Here is a 26,821-nt window from a genome sequence, read left to right as displayed (position 1 = left end):
TCCACATAGTCATATAAAGTCATTAAAAACAACCACATTTATTCTCCACCAGAAATTGAAATATTTGCTTACTCTGTTCTCACCTACTTCCATATACTGTAACTCTGTCTAGCCTCACCTTGCTAGGATAAAATCTTTCCACTGTATTGCCCTTTCTTCCTCATTAAAAAGGGCCTTACAAAACCAAACCACTATGGGCAATTTAGGCAGTTCAATCCCTAAAACGCAGGGGCTTGGCCCCAGATGGCTGATTATGCAGGTTATTCAGCAAAACTCCTCAAGCAGACAAGGAACTGAACAGCATGTTTCTACATCATCACCCAGGAAGGCAAACTGCAGAGCAAACAACCACCCAGCTGCTCATTCAGAACCTCAATGCAACACACATCTATCTGAACCACCTCTTCTCCTTAAATGCCTGACATCCAGGCAACCTTGAAGTCCAGGTAAGATGAAAACTGGTCCAAATTTAAGTTTTATAAGCTTACCTTCCAAGGCTAAGAGCACTGAATATTGGCTTTCCTCTCAAAGTCTAAGGAAATTAAAATTTGGAGGACCTGATAGTGACTCTTCCCACATATTTAAAACATGTTAAAAAGCATAAGTGCACTTTTAGAATAACCTAACATTACCTCTCTTAATTACATGCTACCTCTCTCAACTTAGGTTTTCTTTTTATTGCTTTGATGTCACAAGTGACTAATTATCTTTGTTTTCCCAGAAGTACCAAAGCAGTCAGTTAAACTAAGAAGTCGGAGTGAAAATTAAGAACATGAATGATTTATATTATGCAACAAAACTATATTTAAATTCACTTTCACTTTAAAAGACACCAGTAGTCCATTCCCAAATGTACTTTTGTTTTATTTATTTCACTTCTTTGTCTTTTGACTGTCACTTTTCTTTCATCATCAGTAGAAACATGAAAGAGAATCTCTCTCTCCAAGCTTTTCAAAAGACATCAAGTATCTTGAGATAGACACACTTCTGTGTACTATATGGAAAGACTCCTTCTTTACACAGAGGAGTCCACAAAAATCTAAAGAGAAAAATTCTAGTTGAGTCTTATTTTCTGCTAGGGTTTGGGGTTTTTTTTTACCTCAAGCTCAATTAACTTGGTATGCTTAACATGATTTGCAAAAGCTGGCATGGTCTCAGGCTAAAAGCTTTAGTACCCTGAGGTTAATCAATAAGAAAAGGTAACCAGTTTTAAAAATGTCACACTGTTTGATGAAAAATACCACCTTACAGAAAGAAAACTTCTTTCATTAGAAGACCTTAGATATATTATTAACATTTTTTTCTTTTAGGCTGTTAGTTAGGCTTCTCATTTTTCATCACATTGGTGGGCTTTAACTATGGGCTGTGATATGGGAAGAAAAACAGTATCTCTGAGCTCAGAGTCTTGTTATCATAAACAACTATAACATCAACACCTTTCATGCACAGAGAATGCTTTCTGCAGCAAGAGTTTCAAGTTTTCTCTTCATCTTCCCCTCTTCCAGTTCCTGTATTATTACACCAAGTTTGAACAAACTCCCAAACCTCTCAGTTTTACAACTCTCGCATAACATCTTGTTTCTCCTTTGCTTTATCATTCTCATTTGCTCTACTCTTATCTTGTCTCCTTACCTACATCCTTGGAGAAAGCAAAGGTTCTTGGAGCCACATTACTCCCATTTAGCACCTCCTTTCATACTTCTCTGTAGTAGTAAGGTAAGATTACCTTTCTCCAAGTTTTCAGAGCCTCCTTTTACTCTCACATGGTTTCGTCTTTCATGATTCTCTACATCACTGGTTCTCAGAATAGAGACAAGCTGTTGATGGTCCACCGAGTGGTTGCCTAAAGAGAAACCAAGCACACCTCTGAACCCTGCTGCCTACTGTTCCTTCACAGTAATATTCAATGCAAATCAATTTATCTAATTAATTTGACTTGAAAGAAAAGCAAAGTTAACATTGCAGGCCTTCTGTACTTACTCTTCTGATTCCTATTTGGCATATAACCATGTGTACTGTTGCTACTGAATCAAATCACAGTAAGAGAAGCCCTTGAATTAAAGGACCACTTAGCTACAAAAGCTTACAAGCATAATGAACCCAGAGCTACTCAAGCTTCTGACAGCATTTCCTCTGCTACACAGAGAACTCGCTGTATCATGGCAAAGCCCAGCTTCACTGAGTGAGATAAGAACAGCTGATAGCTTGGGGAATTCCCTTTGTTATGCAACAGTGACTTTTCTTTCTTTTATATATTTCTAAATTGACAAGTCTTATGTTATCAAGCCATCATTATAAACTAACTAAATGCGAAACAATTTTCTCCAGCGGTCAGTACAATATGTCACAGTTAAGCCATGAGACGAGGACAGAAAGAGGAGGGTCAAGTATCACCTCTCTTTAGTGTCAAATGGAAGTAGAGTGTCATGAATAAAGTCAGCATAAATGAAAACAAACCAAAATCAATACAGACAACATCAGAAAAATCAAAATCACTAGAAAGTTCCTCTCGCCGAAACCAGATGAGGTGCCCCCATTTCTTATTTAAAAGATTCTGAGTCCAGTTATTTTTTTTTCACATTTTTGAGATATTTACAGAACAAAACGAAGGTATTGATATCCTGTTTCCAATGCAGTAACATGACTATTTTAAAAAGTATTGTAATGTAGACCTAAAAGTTTAACTTAAAAGGTAGTAATCTTACTGGAAAAGTAATAACATTATTATTCTTTCACATGACCTTAGGTTAAAAATAGGTTGAAATACAGCTATTTTTGCCATTTAGAAAAATAAATGCACTACAGCTCTTAAAAATCAACTGCATGTAGCTATGACTTGCTATTACTCAAAAATGTATTTCTGTAGTGATGTGCTTCACTGCATTTACTTTAAAAAAAATAATTTCTAACGTGGAGAAAGTGCATTTTCTACCCCCAGCAAAGAGTGAAAAACAGGATTTAAGCTATCAAGGGGCAAAGGAAGGAGGCCACATAAGAGCGGCCTACCTACATGCAAGCTTTGAGATGGTACCAGTCTCCCTCTAAATGGAAGGGATCACAGGTTTTGGGAGAGAAAAAGGCAGTTACTGTGGAATGCCAAACTCACTGTAAGAAACACCATAATACATTTTCTAGAAAGGAAAAAGCTCTCACTGTCATGCAGATACACACGAATTCAGTACAGCTCCAGCTTTAAACAGTCGGTGCTCTTGAGGAATGAATCTCCTGTAACTACAGTGACCTACTCACCATCTTCTGTAATAGTACCACTGCTGGAACCGTTGCTTTTGGCCTGTCTGTGAGAAGAAGACAGAGAAGACTCTGCGTTTTGAACCTTAGGAGATGGGGAAGGTGATGGGGAAGGTGTGAGAGTTGGTGATGTGCTTTTAGACGTAGATGAAGTCCCAGATGGAGGTCTTTTGTTCATCTCCAGTTTTTGCTGTAGTTAATGAAACAATAATTTCAGTTAAAAAAACCCCAAGAGTGTTTACCTATATATGATGCTTCATTATTACTTAAGTTGCATATCATTTCTGCAGAGCATGTAGTCATAACTGGAAGTTTCTGCTTGATCCATATTGAAATAATTGGAGCAATACTGATTTATCCCAGACGAAAGTCTGCCTCCTCAAATCCATCAAGAAAAATACATTTAATAAGGCTGTAATTTTAAAATAAGAAAATTATTTCTTGTAAAGCAATACTGCACACAAGCACTATAATTATTCTTTTCCTAAAAGGACTGTCCTGGTTTGAATCCATTTGGCAACTATGTGGCTTGCTCACCTCCCCCTGCTCCAGTGGAATGGAGAGGAGAATCAAAAGTAAAAATTGTAGGTTGAGATAAGAACAGTTTAATAACAGAAACAAAGTAAATTACTTTAACTCTGATAACAGGCATATCAGATGCTCATTTAAAGTAGCATTTCATGCTGGATTAACCAGAAATATGTGGTAAGCATAAACTAAGTTTTGGGTGCATTTAACAACTTGCTGCACTGGAATGAAAGTTTCCAGTCAACTCTTAAACTTGTTATTACCTAACAAAAGTCAAGTAATTCAAAATTATTAAGTATTTTGTACATGTTTAACACATGTGGAGGCATGGAAAACAGGAAAATACATGAGTTAAAATGAGGAATAAGAATATATATGTACGTATACTGGTCTTTTCCAAAACAAGTCCCTGTACCTCACCTCCTAAATTCCTCAATCTGTATATCACTTCATGTTCTGCATTCATATTGAGCCTTTGAAGGGAAACTAGCTATATCCTTCAGAGTAAAATCCAGGAATAACTAAACAAAACACTGGATCTGGGTCACAGAAAGAAATAATGAGAAACCAAACTAAGAGTGTAGATCTATCCTAAGATCAAGTATTACATTTACTGTTTTTTAAAACAAAATTAAATTAATAATAAAGCAAAATCACGTTTTATTATTAGGTTTGATCTTCTGTAGGCTTGTAATTAAAAGTAAGGTTTGTGAAGCCAAAAAGTTTCCACTACTGTAACAGGTGTTTATTCACTTTAGGCTGTGCAATGTCATATATCAGCCATCCATGACTGAGACACGACCTATTATAATTAGCCAATTTGGAAGTACAAAAATTTACATTTCTCCGTACCTTTACATGTCCATTGCCAATCTGAGCACACTGCAAATCAGATGGAGTGGATGAAGTAGTTGACTGGACTGGACTGTGCTGTTGGCTGGGTTTCTGTTCAGGAAAGCCTGCTGCTTTTCTTCTTTGGGCCGCAATCTGAGACAAAACATTATCTGCACTGCCACCTAAAACAAAAAATATAATAAAACCAGTCGAGGAAATCAGAATTTTGAAATACTTGTTAACTTTCAATTCTCCCATCTCTACCACCACTCACTTTTGTTTAAAATCTGACTGGATGAAGCAAGAGAGAATTGTAAGGTTCAGATCTACCCAGCAGGTTTCAGAAAAAGGAATAAAAAATCAACTGCAGAAGAGAGAAGCCAGCCCTGTCTATATACACAGAGTTGACTTTCAGCCTCTTGGATATGGGTTTTATGAGACACTTCATCATATTGTCTTCAACAGCTGTCAGGTACAGTGCTTGCAGCTTTGTTTTTGATTGAAAACTGATTTTTAATTAAACAACAAGTAAGCAACATGAGTAAGAATCAGTGCTATGAAATGCATGTTGTAATGAACCAGCATCCACCTGATCCACCATGGGTGGACCCAATAAAATCTGCATGTTTTTCTGAGACAGAGGCTGGCCAATGAGACTTCTGTAACAGATGTGAGGCTTTTCTTCCCTTATGTTCAAAGTCCAATCCTGGTTCAACAAAATTTATAGAAGTTTTGCTCTACAGCAGTAGGAGCTCTCGGAAAAGGTTTGTCTTCTACCATCATCACAAACACTAATTTTTTTAGCTGAACCAGATACAAATTACTTTCTTATTAAAAATGGTACCTGATCTGTTATGCAGTTCTCCTCCATGCCTGTTAATTCCTGCAATGTTATTGGATCCACCAGAAGAATGAGGAGAATGACTGAAGTTGTTAGAATTTGAAGGAGATGCTGGTCTTCTTGCAAATGTTGGTAATTTGACTGGTCTAGTACCTTTGCTAACAGATGTCTGGAAAACAAAACGAAGAATAATTTTCTTTCTCGACTGAGCACAATAAAGATCAAACTTCAACTGCTATTTTACTTATTCCACATTCTGAAACTTCCACTGAAGAACAAAAGGGATATCAGAAATAATCTTATTTTACATATACAAATATACTGAATAAATTCTATACTTACATAAATATATATACATTTAATATATGAAAGAAATTATACCATATAAAACCATTAATTCTTCTTTAACTTTGGCCAGCACAAAATGAGCACCCACGATGCCCTTGAGATGGGCTGTACAGAATATTATGAGCAGTGGGGAGGAAAAAAAATGGTCACATGTGAAACTGCTTTCCTGAGAAATCCTAGTTTTGTCTCTCCAATCTTACAAAACAGCTACCATCTACTTCTCATCCATCATATCTCTGTTTCTTACAAACTAAGCTGCAAGAAGTGAGATAAAGTTTATCTCCACCAGTTGCATTTTTGTATTTTGTTCAATCTAAACCTGCACCATTTGACCAACTTTTGCTAACTGAGGCACTACTGATCTAGCTATATGCTAGCCAAATCCTCAGCCACATCCTCCTTCATTTCTTTTGCTTTTACACCACTGGCCACTGCCAGACATCTGACAAACAGCTTTTGCAGTTTAGCTTTTTCATGTTTCTTATCCTGTTGCTCAAATCACTTCTTCCAACTCTGACTTACTATGTTTCTCTACTCCCTGTTCCCTTAGCAAAACCCTTCTTTCCTCACAGAAGTACTGATGACTAGCCCTCCCCTGCTTCTCCTGCTCCTCTCTTTATAAAGTGAGCTAATTATCCACTTATGTTACTACAATCATCTTTTTCAGGATGATAGACATTTACCTTCCTGTTATGTCAATTCCCTTCTAAGACTCCACCTTATTCCACCTAAATCGCCCCTACTGATACTAAGCTAACTTCCACTTAAAAAAAGGAAAACAGAAAAAAATTCCTCCTAAAATGTCTTCAGTGTCCTGTTTCTAGAACTGACATGAAACAGTTCTGGACTAGTAAAATAAACTCTTCTCTCCACTTGACTATTACAGTCCACAATTAGGGGAGTAAGGATTTCTCTTTTTTCTCCTACTATGAAAGCAAAGGTTGTTGAGGTTGTTTTGTTTCTTGTCTCAAGACAAACCAGCTATTTTTCTTTTGGTTTGCGTTTTCACTAAAAACACTGTAGAATCAGGCAAGCTCCTTCTATAAAAACCAGAAGTAATTCAGACTTTTTCTCTTCACAATTTAAGGCTGTATGCCTTCAAGCCCACTTGATCATTGCTTGCTACAATTTTAACTACTGCTAATCTTTCAGAATGTTACGTCTGTATATTTGTCTTACTGATATGACTTACCTCCTGCTCAGGTCCTAAAAATTGATCAATTCTTATTCTTTTTTTCTGTACCTGATCTTCTTCCAAATCAGAGTAGTTTTGACCACACTCCAGTACCTGTACCTACTTTGGCTACTAAAAGACATGGGTGGAACCAGCAGCCAACTTTAGCAGCCTGCAGAAAATTTGTTACGGTTCGATTTTATTCTGAATAACAGCAAGAAAAAAAAAAGCCATCTCATTTCATACAAAAATGTATGGCTCATTACGTTTTTTCCTTGGAGATGTGTATTCTTCCTAAACAGCACTGCTTAAAAGGACAAGCCATTTTGTACTTTTAACACTTTTAACAAGCCACATGTACTTTTAACACAGTGGGTTAAAAGTAATTTCTAATCAGAAACCGTGTGGCTCACCAGTCAGCATGGCCTGGACATAACACAGTATTTTCGTACACATTTAGTTTGCTTACTATATCAGAGTTTCCGCTGCTGTTAAAATCATGCTTGATTGCTCTCTGTGGCCAGGCAGTTCTCATCTGTTCAGCTTTTCCATCTTTGCTGAGTCGTGTTCGGTCAGAATTCCAGAGCTCAAAGCTCGAGGGGGGTAAGAAAGGTGGTATCACTGCCTTCAGCTTATCACTTGGCAGCCTGGTAAATGGGGCACTACTTCTCAACTGAGAGAGAGAGAAACAAAGAAGGGGGGAGGGGGAAGAGTCACTTCTTAAGAGAGATTACTAGGAGCTGGTGACGTACTTTCAAAATTTTAAGTTAAGCAAAAAGATGGAGACATGCATTTTTAAATAGAATAAAATGGAAATGAGACACGAGCAGTATTTTTGAAAAAGCACAACATGTAATAACATGTAATAACAAGAATGTTAAAAATTAATTTTCAAAGAAATAACAATGTAGTCCTCTCTGTATTTCCAGACAGAACAACTGCAAACAGTGAACAATTGCCTGTTCCTGCTGTACATGTTCTCTAGAAAGAGATTAAAAATTACACAACTGATTTGGCTCCCTGGAGTTCTGTCCATCAGTTACATCTGTTCAGTTACATCAAAAGATACTCCAACTTCTTACAAAAGAACATAAAGAATAACCAGTCAAATTTAATGATATCACTAGGGAGTAAGCTGTAGGGAAATTTAAAGCTACAGCATAACAAAAGAAGAAACAGAATAACACAAATGAACATGCTGAACTAAATATTTTGTGGTTGCCTCTACTAGTAATTTCACACTTCCATTGCACCATGTGCCATCCATGTGTTCCTCACATCATACATCTTGTCAGCAACCAATCATCTGTTCCATCTACTTTACTAATTCACTGCTGATCAAACAAACGTATGGGTAACTCGAAAAAAGTCAGCACAGCTTCCATATCATACCACTGGTAGTACTTCCTGGTCTAAGAACTACTGATGTATCAAAGCCTGACAGTTCTTGTCTAATGACTATAAACAAATGATAGATCTCCTTCTGAAGGCATCTTGGACAGGAGGTAAAAACCTGTAAAAATCATGGGAGCCGCACAACCTTCTGCATGAGGCTGACACACCAAGAACACTGCAACATACCATGGTTGTCAATAATTCATCATCCTTTCCTCCTTTTGTAGTGTTTGCACCTGAAAAATACATAAACGATGTTTTATTGTTTACATGCTCCTACTTTTGTCCCCAAGGATAGCGTATTGTTCTCAAACAGTCAACAGCTTTACCCTCAGTAAGCACACAGAACAAAGATTTCCAGTGACACTGCCATGAACCTAAATTAAAGTTATGCCAGCAGTCTTACTTTGCATCACAAACTGGGGGTGAGGGGGTTTCACGGAGAGCTGTACAATTTCAGTAGATGCGCTTTACAATTTGGGCTTTTTCACTTCTCAGAATTCTTTCTTTATTTCTTCAAATAAATTGGTTTTCACTATATAAATCAGTTTATCAAAGACACTAACACTTCTCAGTGACCTGTCTCTATTCTCCAAATTAATGGTGCTTGCTAAAGAACAGTAACATGGTTATATCAGCGTTTTCCTGCTTAAATAATGCTGCACTCAGTGTTCAGCATGATCAACAGTGAGGAGTGCGAACATCTACATTCTACATACTACAAATACATTACGTGTCTTTTCATTTATATTAAGCTAAATAAGAACTAATTCAATAAATTAGAAACAGTATCATCTTGAGTACCCCAGGAGAGCTCACTTCCCATAAGACAATTCTGCCTTTACCACTAGCTTTGTTATTTGTGATCCGAGCTGTAGCAGCATCAAGGTTTCCAGAGGCATCCGTATCACTCTGTGAAACTGCTTTTATAGTGGAATTTAACGACGGTTCAGGCTCGTCCGGAAAAGGCACAAACGGATTGGAAGGAAATCCATGGCGCAATGTCTGAGTCAGTTTCAGCTTGCGGAATCGATTGGACATCCTGCTCCACCAAGACTAGATTGATAAGAAGACACAACAATTTAGTTCCAACTAAAAGAAAAAAAAAAGGGGAAGAGATGTACAGTTAAGTGATCCTTACAGCAGTGATAAAAAAAATTCTGTCAAGGAGTTTTTGAAATAAACTAAAAAGCAACATTTAAGTGGTTTGTAATTATCAACAGAATCCTTCACCATCATTTGTATAATCTCTTCCCTTATTTGTCACCTGGCAAATGCATTACAATGTTTTTCCACACTATCCTGAAAGCCAAGGTAGATAGAAGCATTAGGGCAATTTAAATAGGGAATATTTACAGCTACATAGCAAATATTTAATCTTTCCATTAGTTTCCAATTTCACCATCAATTTTTATACTCTTTGGCATCAATGAATGGGCATGTCTATTTTCTGCTTTTTAGAAGTGTGCATAGAAGCTTATCTGATCTGAATTAAACTTCCCCTTAAGATTTTCAAAATCAGTGGCAAACTGGAAGAGTTCTGATAGTATTCCTGTCAAACTAAAGTCCCATAATCCATACAGTGCTGTTACACAAACAATTTAAACTCTATCAGGCTGGAAACACTATAAACTGAAAAATAGTAAGGCAAGGAAATAAAAGCTGTGAAAACAACACAAACCTTAGGACTACCGTATCTACAACCTCCATCCATACAGGCATCACATATGCGGAAATTGTTACATAAAAGGACTATTTTTGCTCAAAGTAAAATTCATTCAAGTATTCACAGACTTGCACATTTTTACAGGCAGACAATGCAAGATGCTTCAAGTCTTTAGTAGGACATTTCTCTAGACTATGAAAGACATATGCAATCTGCATTAAAAATTACATGGTTTGTAGATAAATCAGATTATAAGTATCTTCTGATTATTTCTTAGTAAAGTTTCCTCTTCTCTTTCCGGAACCCTTTTTGTAAAAATGTTATATAAAAGTGACAATACTTCATCAAGGCAGCTTTATGTAATAGCCAATCTAGATAACACCACTTCCCTACTTTACTCTCTGTTCTTAACCACCCCTTCTCACAATATGTATTCTGCTCTCTTCTTTAGTATTTTTCAGCTGCTCACTGATACATGTCTTCTCAATTGTCATATAGTAGAAGTAAGGTAAACTGTAAACTTATCCCCTGCATATTAATCCCTGTAGCAGATCATTAAAAAGATTTTAGATCTGCACAGAGCATTAGTAATGGATAGAGTTCTCAGGCCTCTGTGTCTCTTTGGAGTCATAACTGATAAAGACATGTTAATTTCAGCAACAAAGATCTGATGAAAAAAGGCAAGAGAGACAAATAGCTCTGAGAAAGCAATAAAATCTACACAGTTCAGCATTTATTCACCTTCCAAAAGGAACTGAAAGGGCAAAAAAAATCCATCTAGGTTTAACCTAGAGTAAAATGAATTTACAATCGAGAGTGCTTGCACAACGTGGTTGGGTTTTGTTCACTGAAGCTGGCTTGCTTGTGTAAGAAAGATCACTTCTGATTGCCTGTCATTAACTGTCATCTCTGTTACTCCTCCTCACAGTGCTTCTGTTTCTTTAACATGTGCTTGCACCACACACTAATCCCAAATAGAGTAAGTACAGCCACCGTGTTACCAGAAAAAAACCTGCTGATCTCTGGCAAGAAAGGAACTATACTGGAGAAGTTCATCTTGTGCTCTGGTGTTCACAGTATGATGGTCTGAGCTCCGGGGTTTTTAGTCTGCTGTTGCAGGAGGTCATGGCCTCTCCATATGCCCCTACCACATCACACAGGTACAGAGGTTGGAGTAAAGGGCTTTAAATTACACTGACATAGTCAAATAACAAAAATGCATTTATGGCTAAAAACATGTGTCCATCAAAAGGGTGAAATCTAGCAGCAGAGGGAGAAGGAAACAGTATCAAAGAACTAGAAAAATTATGTTGCCCCTTGAGAAATACCTTAGATGTTTGTAACAATACTAGGAATGAAAGCATAAGGGGTAGAACTGGAAATCTCTGCCCTAAAACAACTTTAATCGAAAATAGAAACTGAATGTGATAGTTCACACTGCTCTAATACTGACATTGACAGTATAACTTGCCGAAAACAAGTAGGAAGAAAAAAGAGGAAATAAAATTTTTGCATATGGAAAAGGCACAACTTTGTTTTCAAGGCTATGAAATGGTGAGAAACAAAGCAGTTAGCAGTTCTTGTGTGAAAGAGCTAAATAACGCGATAATGAATATCCACTGCATAATCAGTAGGTAAAGGGCCTATATTATGCCTAAATAACAAATAAAAGAAACACATAACAAAATAAAAAGTCTACTAGTTAACAACAAAAGTGATCAAAGAGGAGAGACTGAAAAGGGTTTCTTTTTTTAAACTCCAAAACCAGCCTACCTGTGATCAGATATTTTAGTAAGAATATCATTAACAGGAGAGGTAGGAATACATGTCCATTTGCTTAATAGAGCAGGGGTAGTTAAATGAGCTTGCACAAATTAAAACCAGACAAGATTGATTAAAATTACCCTAGAGTAACTATGGACAACACAATCTCTGAACAAATGCTGCTTATCTTCAATAAAAGAGGATGGAGGAAGTTACAGAAATCAGGCAAAAGGTAAAGGCACAATCACCCAAAGAGGAAAAACTGAAGATTTATTGATCAAAATGCTTAATCTGAAAGGATATAATTGAAAAAACTTCAAACATCATCACAGCTCACATGACATAGCATATGACATGGGTTTGTCAAGAATAAATCCACCAAATTAATATGTCTTTTTGACAGAGTAACCAGTAAGGTGGGCAGAAGGGAGGAAAAGCTGTATTGTACCTTGACTTTAATAAAATTTTTTTTGCTATTTCATGTAACATTCATTGAATGATTGAAAAAAAATTCACAGGCTGGTCAAAAGAGAGATGAGTGTTACGACACTGCCCTTCACTCAAAAAATTTGAAAATATCATTTTTACCCTGTTTCAACATCTGTTGGGAGAGTAGGATATGTAACATACTCATGGTCAGACAGGATGGTTAATAAAGCATTAAGCAGTGATGGAAAAGGGACTATACTGGCTTCCAGGTTATACATATCAGAGAACTACAGAGAATACAATTTCTGCTGAAAAAATGCTTGATTAAGACTTGTAAACACTGTAATATTTTGTAGTTTTGAGACCAAACACTTAAATATTCCCAAATATGAAATTTGTGTCAGTATTCATTTTTATGTCTCTGACAATTTTTTTTATATTGCACTTCATAATCTTTTATGACCTTAATTCAAACCTTTGTGTTGTAACACTGCAAGAGCTGGAATCCAATCTATTGTTGATCTGTATTCCATAAAGCAAAAAGCTATTCTGACAATTTCCCACCTAAGTAACCACATTCTTATATAGACCAGTTTAAATTGATACTGATGTTGCATCATATTGAATAATAGCGTAATCATATGAAAATAAGCACTTGTTCATTCATAACTAAAACTGCAAAACATAGTTGAGCTGAAGTAGAACTTTAAACAGTCTTTAAAATTCATGTCAAAAATAGCCTGGAAAGTAACATGTCTGTTTCCAACACCCTGATAATATTTATACTTAAAAGATGACATCACGAACTCAAGGAAATTCTGAGGTACACCATAATTAAAAACTATTCCCTTCTCTTTTGCAAACAGACAACATAAGTCCCAATACCTTTAAATGGCATGCATTTATTCTAACTCTATGTTGTTTGCTACTAGACCACCATCAATTTGGAGCTAAGAATACAGCATGGCAGAGGACATGTAAGCCTGAATTGCACACTCTTCTACTACTCTTCATACTAAAATCTCTGCTATGATTTTCTTAATTTTCAATGCCAATAGCCTGCTTCCATTTCTGGGTATAAAGGCTATCCTCTGTACAGATTTAAAATTAAGATCCTAATGGAAACTGAGTTCCAAACTTATGAACATGGTACCTTCCACTTAATTATGAGATCTACTTCTAAGCACTGAAATGCTTCAATGCAAACTTCCTTAAGTCCTCCTATTGCATTGCCATCTGAGAAAAAGAATGCTCAACACATGCTACACTCCATAAACCCAGGAAGCGCTGTCAACAAGAAACTCAGAAACACAAACCCACTCCCCAAAAAACTCAGCTACGTATTAGATCCAAAATACTTCTTAGCAACTACTTTCTCTGCTTATACATTGCAGGACTATGTAATTTAATTTAATTTGTGTTATTTATCAAGTGTGACCATATTTACCTTTAGACCTCCTTTGTCATCTGGCAACATTGGGACGTTTAAGGATTGCCTGCTTCTGGAAGTAGGCAAAGATGATCTGTTGTTCAGTTTATTCTTGTCTTTGTCTACTTGCATGCATGCTGATGCCAGTAGTCTTACAAGTTCTGTATCTAAAAGAAAGCAAATTAAGACAATGTTTGGTCTGGTTTACTTTACTAAATTATGACTCTGACACTTTTCCCTATAAATCCCATGTAAGTAGTAATGGATCTGCCATTACCCCAAACCTTCTTTCTTGACCTACATTTCCCACACCTTCTCCCCACACAGTGGGATGCAGTCTTATCATCACCTCTCTAGAGGTATTTACCAATATAAATAAGCAAGCTATTCAGTCAGAATCAGTCACACGTGACCAACTGAACTGCCTCCTCTCACACTTTGTACAAGTTAAGAACAACATTGTGATGCTTCCTTTTCTCACCTGACACAGAAGAGAGTAGAGAAAAATGAATATTCTTTCTTCAAGTGCAGGTTGCAGAAAAGAAGCTCGAAATTAAATCCCAAAGAGAAAGAAGATGTTCAGCCTGGACAATGAAGGGACTGAAAAGAAATGGTAAGGAAAAAGGTAGACAAAAAAAGAAATAAAAGTAAGAGGAAGAAAAAAGAACAAGCATGACATGAGGACAGGAAAGCAAAAAAAAATATTCTGTAAATCTGCGTTTTATATGGCACTCAGGTAGGATTTTCAGAACAGACAGAACTGATCAAGAGAGAAAGGTTACAAGACAAACTATTCTGTCACAGAAGTTAGTTCTAAAACAATTCACTGTATTTATTTTCTAAAATTTCATACTATTAATGACCTATTTTTGATAAGGAAAGGAACCTGCTAGTGACCAAAACCATTATAATGTGTAAATACAGAGAAAAGAAACATTAATTTCATTAGCAGTAGTGGGTTTTGGCTTCAGATAAATCAATTTAGGTACCAAGCAAGGCTAGCAATAACAAATTATGTAGGTTAAACAAACTAAAACAAAAACTAAATGTATTTCATTGAAGTCTTCCCTAAGCATGCTGCTTTTTCTAAAGCACTCCCTTTAAAAAAGTGAAAAACAACCTGAACCCTGAAGTGTGATTTATACTCAGCCTTTACAAAACTAGTGGGAGGTTCAGCCAGGAGTTCCCTACTTTTGTTCTGACTATGCTCTTTTTGTCCTGTCCCTTTGCTGCTCTTTACCAAGGGGAAATTTCTAGCTCCAGTTCTGTGGTGCTAATGACACCATAGAACACCTGTGCCCCCAAAAATGCCACTGAACTGGCTCTCGTGACACAAACACCACATTTTTTTGAGCATCTTCAAAAACAAAGTCAAAAGGAATGCATAAAATCTGTTATCCCATAAATGAATACACTCATCTAACCAATTAACTCAAACCCCACCATTTTCAGGCAATGTTCTTTCTTGGTCCAGTCCAGCCTGGACATCAGAGGATAATTCCTAGCAACTTTCATGTATTTTCTAGATTGGAAAGGAAGTTTGTTTGTTTATATTGTACATTTCCCCAGAGTTTTTTGAAATAGCATACCTGGATCATTCAGCAGCATTATGAGGTCAAAAGCCGTGTATCCATTTTTTGCACGAAGATTGACGTCCGCTCCTTGATTTAACAAATACTTTACAACATTTTTGTTTCTTTAAGGGAATAAAAAAGGTGTTGATCACTTTAAAAATAAATAAATAAAATAGAAACATCCAATACTCCATTTTCAACCTTTTATAACATTGCTCCTCAATTAGAGATGTTTTACCTTTTCTGCAACTAATCTAGTGTAAAATTTATTCACAAGCTCTTTAGAAGCTCCCATGATTCCCTTGTCAGTCACTGTTTTACTCACTAAAAATCACATTAATCGACATGCAGAAAGTCAGCCTTAAAAACCTAATTTGAATAGCCAGTTTCTTAAACCGATCCTGTGGAACTGACTGGAATTTGTTGCCAAATACCTTCCCAATGAAGGGCCATTAATGCCTAGGGCACAAAAGCAGATGAAAAGACAAAGGTCAGCTCAGTAGTCGTCATATGCCATCACTAGGACTTCAACTCAACCTCACACTCACATCTTGCATATTAAGAAATTGCACACAGAAAAGCCAAATTGACTGAAGATAATTATAAACTTCAAACAGTACTTCACTTAATTACAGATATAAATTATATAATTAGAAAGCACATTATCACTTCCTTGAGGTGTTTAAAATGCAAAAACAATCAGCATTAAATGTCAACCAACACAAACACCTTCCAACAAAAGCTCCTAAAAGGCAGCTGCATAAAAGACACTCACCACCTCAGCTCCATTAGCCCCTCTCATACACCTGAATAAATAAGCAGGACTTGCCTCCTGAGTTAAAAACAATACTTTAATTCTGCCTACAAAATAACTGAACAGACAACAAAGCTATGAAAAAATATATTTAATACAAAACTTCTCTTGAGCAGTAACTGACCTTGTATTAGAACAAACTCTGACATGCATAAACAACACAGAGCAAAAACATACTCAAGCAGCAATAGTGACTGCAAATTCTAACACTGAAGGCTGACAAACAGGTCTCAGTATCTCCAGAGCATCGCTTATCATACACACGAAGTTTTCACTGCTGAACTCACTCCAGACAAAAATCAACCCAAAATGGAGGAGGACTGTTGCTCCTCTAAAAAAATTCTGCTTATCCTAAGCACAGCTCCTCTGCATACTTCCCACTACTTCTCTTCCTTAATACTGTATCATCCCTCCATCCTGCTTTCCAGTCCTGAACCTTGAGGGCACACAGAGATGCAATCCTTTAGCGCCCTGGCTCACAAAGAACTTGTCTGCTCCCTCCTTCAAGCCTGAGACTCTCGACACCACTGATGCTCCTCAGGAAGGGTTAGCTGAGGTTCTGTGGAGGTTAAAGATTTCCAAATGTTACAAAAATTTGCAACTGGTCCATGCCAAGAGAAAAGGTTAAGATGCAAAGTCCAGAATTACAAGGCTAAGTATTTATTTATGCATATGAGGTGTTCCAGCCAAACTGGGGCACCTCAAATGTGGCTTTACACACAGGACTCTTCTACCCTTCAACTGTAAACCAACACTCACACTCCCAATTGCTCACCACAGTAAAACTGTATTCAGACAGTGCCAAGTGTATAACAGAGATCATACGTGAAGTACCAGCCAGGCAAATTTCTGGGGTCTGACTCTTAAGCGTCTACCTACATTTATAAAGGAGTTTTAGAGAAAATGACAGTTTGGTTGCATTTCTGAAAACTCCATGAAAACTAAAGGCTGAATAAGGAAACACAGCAACGGTTTAAGACTGGAAAATATGGCACATGGAAGGGTGATTGCCTTGAATTTTCACAGCTTGATGTGGCTTACAACCCTGGCAGGGTGATACTATCTTTCACAATGCTGAAAAACATCAAAGGATGGAAACTGAAATCTGCACCAAAGCTCCTGGAGCAGTATGTTCTCAGCATTTATTTAACAAGCTTCAAGTTCCCAAACGTTTCACTCATTCTGAAGTCCAAACATCATTCAGGTCTGAAAAGCTGAGGACAGTGCATAAGTCACGGAAAACTGAGGTCACAAATCTCTCAATTTCTTGTAGGACCCCTCTGCTTCCAGAGTCAGTATCAAAAAGGTTTTTTTCTATTGGGATGCAAGAAGAATTAAACTTCTTTACTGCTAGACCCAAAACCAGTACATATCTTACCCATGGTATGTGGCCTGCATCAGTGCTGTCCAGCCATGAACATTATCCTGCTTATCAACGTCAGCATTTTTCTCAACAAGGAGCTGAACAAGGGGTAGCTGTCCAGTTACAGCTGCAATCATTAATGGAGATGCACCATCAACATTGGTAATATTGACCTGACTTGGGTCTTCTTCAACAATCTCTTTAACCAGCTGGAAGTTTCCTGCAAAACAGGCATAAAACATAATCTACATGGGCAACAGAGAACTGCTCAGCCACTGAATTATTAAGTATTTTGATTTGCTGACACTGCTCTACATCTAGTGGAATTAAAACAGAAAAAAATGAAGTATTAGAGCAACTGCGACATTAAAGCTAAAAATCTGTACTGATCTTTGGTCTTTTTGTTGGAATGGGAATGATACAAAAGCACAGAACTAATTTTTTGTGTCCCAATTTGGTAAAAGGCAGCAGGTGGCTTTTTTAATACAGACCCACATCACAGACTTTGTTAAACAGAAACCCTGGAACCTACAGAGACTCCAGAATTTACTTTGAACCCTGGCCTGGACACCCCTTAACCTAGTGAGTTCCTTTTTTTTAACAGTGCTGGCAAAAAAAAAACAAACAGATAGAGTATGCTGACCAGTATTCATGTGGCCATTCCCCTAGTACTCCTTCAGACCCAGTACCAACATTTGTAAATCTCAGTAATCACAGGGGTACAAGAGGGGAACCTGAACTCTCTAAAAATCTAACAGACCTGAGGCTTTCCCAGGAAGACGTTTTGGTAGCTTACACCTGACGAGAAGAAACAGAAGGCTGTTTCCTATGTTAGGAAACAAACATGCTCAAAAGTTACAACAATTAGACATGGTGGAAGAATTGTTCAGTACTTACCCAGTTTCAAAGCATGAAAGACATCAGGTTGCTTCTTTTCTGTATCTGGAAGGAATATAAATATTTCTATTAGCAATCAGTAAAAAAGCAATAATTTCTAGTAATTTTTTTACAGTAAAAACTACTAAAAATTGCATAAAAGTACTATAAAACATATGTTTAGACATACATTTAATAATAACAAAGAAACCATTGACAACAACTTTATCCCCTCTGGGAAGAGTAACTCACCTGTACGGTTCTCTTTTCAGAGCTAAAGCTACAAACCATAATACAGCACCAGCACAGGCTTTTCAAATTCCATTCTCTATCAGGAAATTGTATTTGGTAACTCTAGTGTTTCCTGCCTGGAAGACTAAAATATCCATTAAAGAACCACAGTATGGTTCTGTGGTCAGGTGTAATCCTCTGTACAATAGTGAACACTCAAATAGTACAGGATTATTTTGCGAAGTGTTTTAGAAGTTGTCCCAGTTTCATTTCCTCTTGAGTACTGCTGGGTTAATTTGTGAAAAATAATAGTGGCAGTTTATCTACACATCTTGTTATTTGTGCATCAATAGATACCTTTCTGCTCCCAGATTACCATTCCCATTAATAAGAACTGCAATTATTACAAATTGTAATATTTTGAGTGAAGGATCATTCCTCTGACATTCTACTCTCCTTGCTTTAACAGCCTTCTTCGGTACTTTAAGTGGTGTGACCACAGAAGGTTTTTCAAGACTCATCAACCCAACTCTGTCTGCACATACATCCTGTACACCCATGTGTATATTCATATATATTCATGTCTATTCCTCAAGGGACTGGTCATGAGCAAACATCTACAGTCAACCAGTTCTGCCTGGCAGTGTGGCCATATGAAAGCCTTAGAGCTCCAGCTTAACTCAGGAGTCAACACCTGACTAACACCTTCCCTAAAGCAGAAACAAATGTCTGATTTTTGTCCTTACTTCTTCAAGTACAAAGGAAGCTTGACCTGCAGGAATGGCACCAAATGTAAATAAAAATTAACAGTTCTGAGGATTGTGCCACTGTCCACGTGGCAGTGCAATATAGACATAAATAGGTAAGATTTAAGTAAGCCTATTTGGGTATCACAGGTGGCATAGAGTTTCAAGTGGACTATCCTACCCGGCAGAGTTTCTGCCACCATGGCTGGATGGGTAGTAGTATCTGCAAAAGGATCTTTCTAGAGCTTGACACATCCTTAGATTTCATAGCAAGCACTCCAAAGCTGGAAAATCCAAATACAGCTCTTCCAAATCCTCTTGCCGAGCACCTCTCAGCACTGGTCTGCATCACAAAGCATAAATATCTTGAAAAGTGTCCCCAAAATAGCCACATACAGAATAAGGTCTCAGTCTCTGAAATGACTTATTGACGTTCAAATGTCCTACACAACGTTCAAATCAAACTGATTAATTAAGTATTCCCCACTCCTCCAAGGATCAGAGAAGTAGGGGACATGCTGACCTGCTATTCATCCACATTAATACTCAGTTTTCTTAGAATACACAGTCCACTTTCAAAGGACTTGGAGTAGGTTTCGTATTCAGAGTGGCAGAAGAAAACATTAAGTTAACCTCATCCTGTTTTCTGTGTGTCACAGGCCTTGTGTGCAACACCCAATGAAGACAACCCAAGAACAAGTTTTAGAGAGGCATTTATCCTTGATTGCAATTGTTAGAGATTGCACACCTCTATTAAGTCACTTCAGCTCAAAGCTTCACCACAGTATCTTATTTCCTGTTTAAATTCCTCTAACTTTAAACTCACAGTTTTTTAATTTGGCAACCATATAAAAAGGCCCTCCACTATTTGACCTTCTGTCTTTAACACGGACACTTTATTAACCTCACTTCTTAATCGCTTCATCATGAAACTAGACAGACTGCACTCTTCAGTCTTTCCTGACAAGTCAGGTTTGCTAGATTTTCTATCTTTTAGGTTTTCATTGAGTCTGCAACATCCTTTCTTTGATATCCTATTCTGGTTTTTATGCCACTTCTTTGTGTCATTTCAAATAGGCCTTTGTAATATTCCTCCTAAATGAGCACCTGGATCATGTGCTTTAAAAGTAAAAAGTATCTAAAACATTAAAACATTTTATAATGTTTCTTATTGGAGGACAGTAACCTCACCCTGCTAACGTGGAAAAAAATCTGTTGACGTTGGGTACTCGTACCTCACCTGAAGTGGGTGTACCTACTCCAACACAGTCAAAATAGTCTAGTTACAAACTATAATGAACATCATGCACATACATAATGAGACTTTCCATTTCTAAATACACAATCAAAACTGCGAGAAAGTGAAACAAAAAAAATAACACTCCATACCTGCCTGAGGTCTGATTGTTGTGAGAGATTCCAAGTAGTCCTTCATGTCTTTGTGTTTGAAGCCAACAGAGATTTCAAAAGGTGTTTTATGTAGTACATTCAGGTGATCGGGATTGGCACCTTTCTCCATGAGCTGCTGTGCCAAGCTCACCTTTCCACTAACAGCTGCCAGCATTAAAGGACTCCAGCCCATCGTCTTCACAGTGTAATTACAATCAGCTCCCCAGTCTAGTAACAGATGTACCACTGCCTCATGTCCATGCTGAGCAGCTGCCATCAGTGGAGTGATATCAGGAAGGTCATCTCTGCTGCTGTTAAGTACATTTGTGCCGAAATGGTCGTAATTGTCTACAAAAGCTCCGGATTCCAGCAACAACTTCACCATGCTGATGTGGCCACCTCTGGAGGCCATTGTGAGGACACTGGCTCCTAACTTATTCTGTGCATTGAGATCAGCACCATTTTCCAGCAAGATGTGGGCCACACTTAGATGTCCAAACCTTGAGAGAAAGAGAAAAGGAGGAGAATTAACACCTTGGATGGCCAAAACCAACATATTCTGAACTCAGAAAACTTTGTCATCGAATTGGCCTGGTGACTAATACACTATGAGGGATCATACACACAACACTGAACATGACAGTGATCACCCCGTTGGAGGAGAGCAATTGTCAGCTGAGGACTGTAAACTAAACCATTCCACATATACCAGTGACCCCTATATAAGAGGATGGTCTGGTTAAAGCAGCAATGTGCCAGCCTCATTTTCAGCTGCATGGTACCGACTCACAACTAACATGAACCAGAGAGTCACTTCCATTTTATTTCTAGGGCTGTATCACATTCAAGAATCAAAGCCAATTTGTTTCCAGAGATCTTAATTAAGTATCCTCATTACTACTGAAGAAGTAGAGTAAAAACTGCAAAGAGTCAGTGCTAAATAAAAAAAAGAAAAAGGGCCATCTTATGAACTGGATAGCTAGTCTTTTATATTTGCATTATCCCCTGTTTTCCAGTTGTGAACCATCAATTAGCGCCCACAATGAAAGAAGACACAAATGTGCCTATTAAGCTCAGAGATGAACAGCCAGAGGCCACAGCTGTTGTAGAGTAACCTGAACTTCACTCAACACCAAGGGGATCGGAGAGAGAAATGGCTCTATTAGAAGAGTGGGACAACTGTCTGTGTGAATGGCCTTCCCTAAAACAATCAATGGAAAATATTCTGCTTTTAAGTCAGCCAGACCAGTACGGGGGAAGTGTTTACACAGTTCAGCCCAACATATAGCACCAAAACTGAGCAACCAACAAAATGAATTTTGAAAAGAGCAAGGCACTTGAGCTGGGCTTGGCTTCCAGTCACATACTCCTCCCTGGTAATTGGGGATACCCAGTGTGTGAGCTGACACAGACAGGGAGCTGTAACCACCACAAATTTGCAGCTAAAATGCAAAAAGTAAATTCATTTCTATTAAATTGTGAACCAGGGGATCCACAAAGCAGCACATAGGCAGAGGTAAGCAGGCATCATCATCAGTCCATGCTAGAGGATCACTGGCCTGCTGTTCACACAGGCTTATCAAGAGTTAGTCCCAGCTGGAAGGTCTCTTGAGAGATTTACAATCCTGCTGGACAGTCTTCTGATTTTTAACCCATTCCTCCCAACACCCAGCATTGTGATGGTGAGCATACAGGGACTGGTAATGGCTGTGCTGTTTGTCTTCTGGTTTGACTGTCTAGTGTGCAATTGCTATGTCAGGCTTGTGCTACAATTTCAGGAGACTGCTGTATCACTGGGCTAAATCAAAACCCTATGTAACATCCAGTATGTTCCAATAAAGAAAGTTGGAATGAAATCATTAAACCCTCCTTGTGCAGAATATCTACAAGAACTTGGTCAGAGTACTGAACTCAGACACCAGTTCTATCAGTAACCAAGCTTTGATATGACTTGATTATCAGAGGCTCTGGTAGTTTGTCAGTAAGCAAAAGACAATCGTGCAAGCCATACACCCAACCAGCTAGGTAACCATGAGGAAAAGGAAAACCTTTACTGTTCCTCAGCTGAGGAACCCCACATTTTAATAAACATAATACTTTGACAAGATATGCGCCTTGTGCTCTTGTTGCAGACTTTATGCATAACTGTATGTTTGTACAGTGCTTTTAACACAATCCAACTTCAACACTAAAAGCAGTCTTTGTACACTGCAGCAGAGCAAATGTTAGTTGAGGAATTCCTGAATAATGCTACTAACCACTAAAAGCAAACCAAATGTCCTTAGTTTCCTTTCAGAAAGTACAGAGTTTCAGGAGGAAGCCTCCAGGGCCTGCATAGTCACAAGGTCTATCCTGGTAGCCTTCACTTCATCACCTCAGCAGAGCCTGCAACCCCTGTACACATGATTGATTTTATGCACGTATGCTATCTCCTGTGCAATTTCAATAGGACTAAGGACAGCCAGAAAATTAAACATCTACATACTCTCAAACTTACCTTGGTATAAACACTACGTTTCCTTTTTGGTTATCCATTAAAAAGAAAAAAGAAACATGCTCTTCTACGTTATGCTTTCTGCATAGGTTTCAATAATACATACAAAATTTTTCAAGTGTCAGCAAGTAATTTCTTGAAATCAGTGAGAGGGTTATAGTGATTTGACTTTATTGTTTTTACAGAATGAGCGTATGGTTTTCATTAAGGGGAAAAAAATCTAAGACTGTTTCTGCAACTATTTTTCCTTTTTTTTTAACCTTCATAAAATAACAAAATTGTTGAACCTTGTCTTCCTTGTTCTTGCTGGGGAACCAGCTGTGTGACTCATTCTTTGGGAACTTTCTATGGTCGTTAATTGAAAAGAGAAATGTTGACTTTGAAACAGATTCTTTTCTTTCAAGTATTCAAACGCTATAAAACTGAAAAAAAAAAAATACTAAAACACAAAAAACATTTCTCCTCTCAATTAAGCATTCAGTTATTATAGCAAAGCATTGCCCTCCAACCCCGCAAAACATGCCTGTGAGCCCAAGGCATACTTGTAAGTGTAAAGATAAGCACCAATACGAGCATTAGCAACTCGAGGACCTCCCACAGTCTTAGCAATGGGTTACAGAGAGCACGGCATCACCGATGCAGAAAACAACACAGTTTTGTCATTAAAATCTCTCAGCAATGATTTTCCATATCCTCCAGCGAGCCACTTAGGAACACATGGGAAAGCCAAGGGAAATTAATTGTGCCTGTTTGCTTCAGTATGTTTTATGTCAGATGTGACTTTTCCACAAGTAGGTAAGACACATACATACCCCCACCAAAAAAAAAAAAAATTAAGTAAGGGTACGTGCGTATCCTGTTGTCACAGAAGGAAAGAGGGGAGCAGTGTTTTCACGTTCGGGTTACCTTTGACTGCAATTCTGTGCTGGCTTTACTCAAGAAATAGTGTTCACTGCTTCAATCACCACAAAAGATAAAAACCTAATGCCCCAGCGCAACACTCACCCAAATCTACACCAGACAACCCCTCCTTACCCACCCCCAGGGACGGGAACAGGTGACGGCTCGATCCCCCGACATAACGCCGGGATACACCGGCGACGACCGACCGCAGCCTCCAACATGGCGCCCGGCCGCTCTCCCACACGCCTGACCCGCCTGGAGCTCCCCAGCGCTCCCGGGCGCCCTCCCCTGGCCCGGGGAACGGGATTAGAAAGGCAAGGGAGTCGAGCGCCCGCGGCAGCCCCGGGGCGGGGAAGGCTCAGCCTCGGCGGCCCTCCCTCCCTTCCCCGCCCCGGCGCTGCCGCCGACTAGGCCGGTGCCCCGCGGCGAGGCGGGATAGCGGCCGGACAGCCGCTCTGGTCCCGCTCCCCCCCTCCAGTACCTGGCCGCTTGCATGAGGGGGCTCCATCCGTAGTGGTTCCTGCTCTGTACCGAGGCGCCCTTCCGCAGCAGGAACCGCACTAGCTGCTCGTGCCCGCCCGCCGCGGCGAACTGCAGCCCCGTGTTCCCGGCCTCGTCCGTGCAGTCCACGGGCACGGCGGGGGTCGGCGGGGCCGCCGCTTCTCCGCGGGGCTCCGCCGCCGCCTCCTCGGGGCCGCAGGAGGAGGAGGCCGCCAGGTCGGCGGTGCCGCCGCCGCCGCCGCCGGGGAGCCCCAAGAGGCGCCGGGCGGTCTCGCAGTCGCCCTGCTCGCAGGCGCGGAGGAAGAGCTGGACCTGGGGGGGCACCCCGCTCTCCCCCATGGGCAGCGCCGCCGGGCCCCGCGCAACTCAGCCGCCCGCCACCGCCTCCCCGCCAGCGGCTCGGCGGCCGCCGGGAAGGCAGCGGGGAGGAGGGGACTCTGCCGGCGGGAGGAGGCCGGCCCAGGGCGGCCGCTGCGCCCCGGCCGCGCTTCGCAGGGCGGGAAGGGGGCGCCGGGCTGGGCCGCGCTCTGCGGAGCCGGCGAGGGGCTTCCCTACCTGGCCGGGGCCTCGGCGCCTCCCCTGCCCAGCCGGCAGTGCCGCCCCGCCTCGCCCAGCCAGCGCCGGGGTCCCCACGGCTCCTGGCCCAGGGGGATTCTGTCATCTGGGCTGCAGACATTTTCCACACCGTGACTGACTCCCACACAAATAAGTGTATCCGCCCGGGGTCATAGCAGCAAGCCTTCGCTACGGAGGTTATTCGCTCTCACCTGACACAGTAATCCCTTTTCTTTGCTTCACAACGTGACTTCTACAGCTTGGCACGGTCCCTCTATCAGCCCCACTCTGCTTATGTGATACTTCAGCCTTTACTTGGACCTTCCTACTTTGTCTTTCCTTTAGCTCCAAACCAGTCTCTCCCTTCACTGAGGTAACATGATTCAAAGATGAGTCTTCCCTAAAAAACCTACATTTCACACCGCCTGACAGCACTGGTTAGTCTTTCAGTTCAAAGACTTTGAGCATAAAATTTGGATTTCTGAGGTACCTCTCTTTAGCTTCAGCCTCCCAGGTAACCTGAAATTTTTTCCAGGTTATTCTGGTTTACAAGATCTAAAGCAAGGGAAAAAATAAAGCAAACTCTTGAATTTAGTCACTGAAGAATATCATGTTGTGTACCTGCAAGTTCAGGCACGTAATCTTCTATGAAAATCAGTTACTTCAATGGCAGAACAGGGCACTTATTACAGTGGTGGAGAGTTTGGGGAGGAGAGGATTAGGAAAGCTTATAGGGAGTGTAGTAAAACCACCAAATGCCATTAAAATGAAGCAATCCCCTGGTTTTAGGCAGTGGCGTCCTTATCTTCCAAGTTACACAGCTTTTTGACTTGGAGCCACTTGTGAATCCAGATTGCCAGACCATCATGGCAAAGGGCCAAACAAGTTACACTTGGAGAAAGTCTACAGCAAACAGGAGTTCTAGCTGTGGTTATGGCCACTTTTCCTCTGGGAAACTACCATTCACAGCAAAGAAAAAAAAAATTGCTTATTTATCGTTACAGAAGTAATAGAACAAATTCCTAGAGAGGGCACATATTCAGTGATGCTTCCTTCATTATTGATGTGTTAACTCATAGAATATTAAATATGTAACATATATACTTAGGTTAAATAATTTCCTTAAGCATAAAGAAGCTTACGTTGGCCATCTTCAGAGGGAAGATGCATGGCTTGGTAGACTTTTGATCCAGCCAGTACAGCCATTCTTAAACTATGATAGTAAGAGGAGCTTGCCATTATCAATAAAGGTGGATGGTGCAATTTACTCTGTTTAATATTTCAGAGCTTGGAAGAAGGGAATGACAAGAGTAATTAATGTAACACATTATTCATGATTGAAGAAAACTGGGTCATACTTGCCATGTCAAAGTGCATGCTCAGATATAGTCAAATTAGTGACACAATCACTCCAGTTTTTCTTTGAGATAACCTAATGTACATAGTCATTGTACAAATTTATGTTATATAGCTGATAATTACGCTATCAATTTCTACTAATGGTTTGAAACTCCAAAGATATCATTAATGTAATTAGGAACCTAACAGCAAAGATAAAACTCTTATTTTAATAAACTTATAACTAATCAATAGGAAATCTTTGTTGGGGTTTACAAATTGAGAGAAGAAATTATTTGTGATGAATTTTGCTGCTGTTATCTGATGGTCATTACTATCTTCAGTTGGCATCCTAGGCATTTATACTGGTATGATCAGTC

The 26,821-nt window shown here is 39.3% G+C and overlaps 1 protein-coding gene across 9 annotated transcripts in view; it reads right to left on the bottom strand.

Moving 5' to 3' along the window:
- Window positions 1-26,821, bottom strand: part of ANKS6 (ankyrin repeat and sterile alpha motif domain containing 6) — a 39,224-nt gene that overhangs the window by 9,932 nt on the left and 2,471 nt on the right. For 5 of the 9 annotated variants that reach the window (XR_003527707.1, XR_003527706.1, XR_003527708.1 and 2 more), the window contains exons 1-13: window positions 24,529-24,915; window positions 20,651-21,150; window positions 18,306-18,350; window positions 17,424-17,628; window positions 15,247-15,353; window positions 13,676-13,824; window positions 9,215-9,425; window positions 8,556-8,605; window positions 7,444-7,647; window positions 5,456-5,621; window positions 4,630-4,793; window positions 3,250-3,439; window positions 1,727-1,843 (exon numbers count right to left, since the gene is read on the bottom strand). Coding sequence is in view for 5 of the 9 variants with exons in the window: in XM_027643913.1 (XP_027499714.1) it covers window positions 1,727-1,843; window positions 3,250-3,439; window positions 4,630-4,793; window positions 5,456-5,621; window positions 7,444-7,647; window positions 8,556-8,605; window positions 9,215-9,425; window positions 13,676-13,824; window positions 15,247-15,353; window positions 17,424-17,628; window positions 18,306-18,350; window positions 20,651-21,150; window positions 24,529-24,887 (2,467 nt within the window). In the remaining 4 variants the exon portion in view is untranslated. Of the gene's footprint in view, window positions 1-1,726; window positions 1,844-3,249; window positions 3,440-4,629; window positions 4,794-5,455; window positions 5,622-7,443; window positions 7,648-8,555; window positions 8,606-9,214; window positions 9,426-13,675; window positions 13,825-15,246; window positions 15,354-17,423; window positions 17,629-18,305; window positions 18,351-20,650; window positions 21,151-24,179; window positions 24,284-24,528; window positions 24,916-25,103; window positions 25,370-26,821 lie in introns of those variants that run through there. The other 4 variants (XM_027643917.1, XM_027643914.1, XM_027643916.1 and 1 more) reach the window with 4 other exon arrangements.

This window comes from Corapipo altera, unplaced genomic scaffold (genome assembly GCF_003945725.1).
Source record: "Corapipo altera isolate COAL_440 unplaced genomic scaffold, ASM394572v1 24b, whole genome shotgun sequence".
Lineage (NCBI taxonomy): Eukaryota > Metazoa > Chordata > Aves > Passeriformes > Pipridae > Corapipo > Corapipo altera.
The sequence above is the reverse complement of the archived record's forward strand: the minus strand, read 5'-3'. Positions and strand labels throughout refer to the sequence as shown.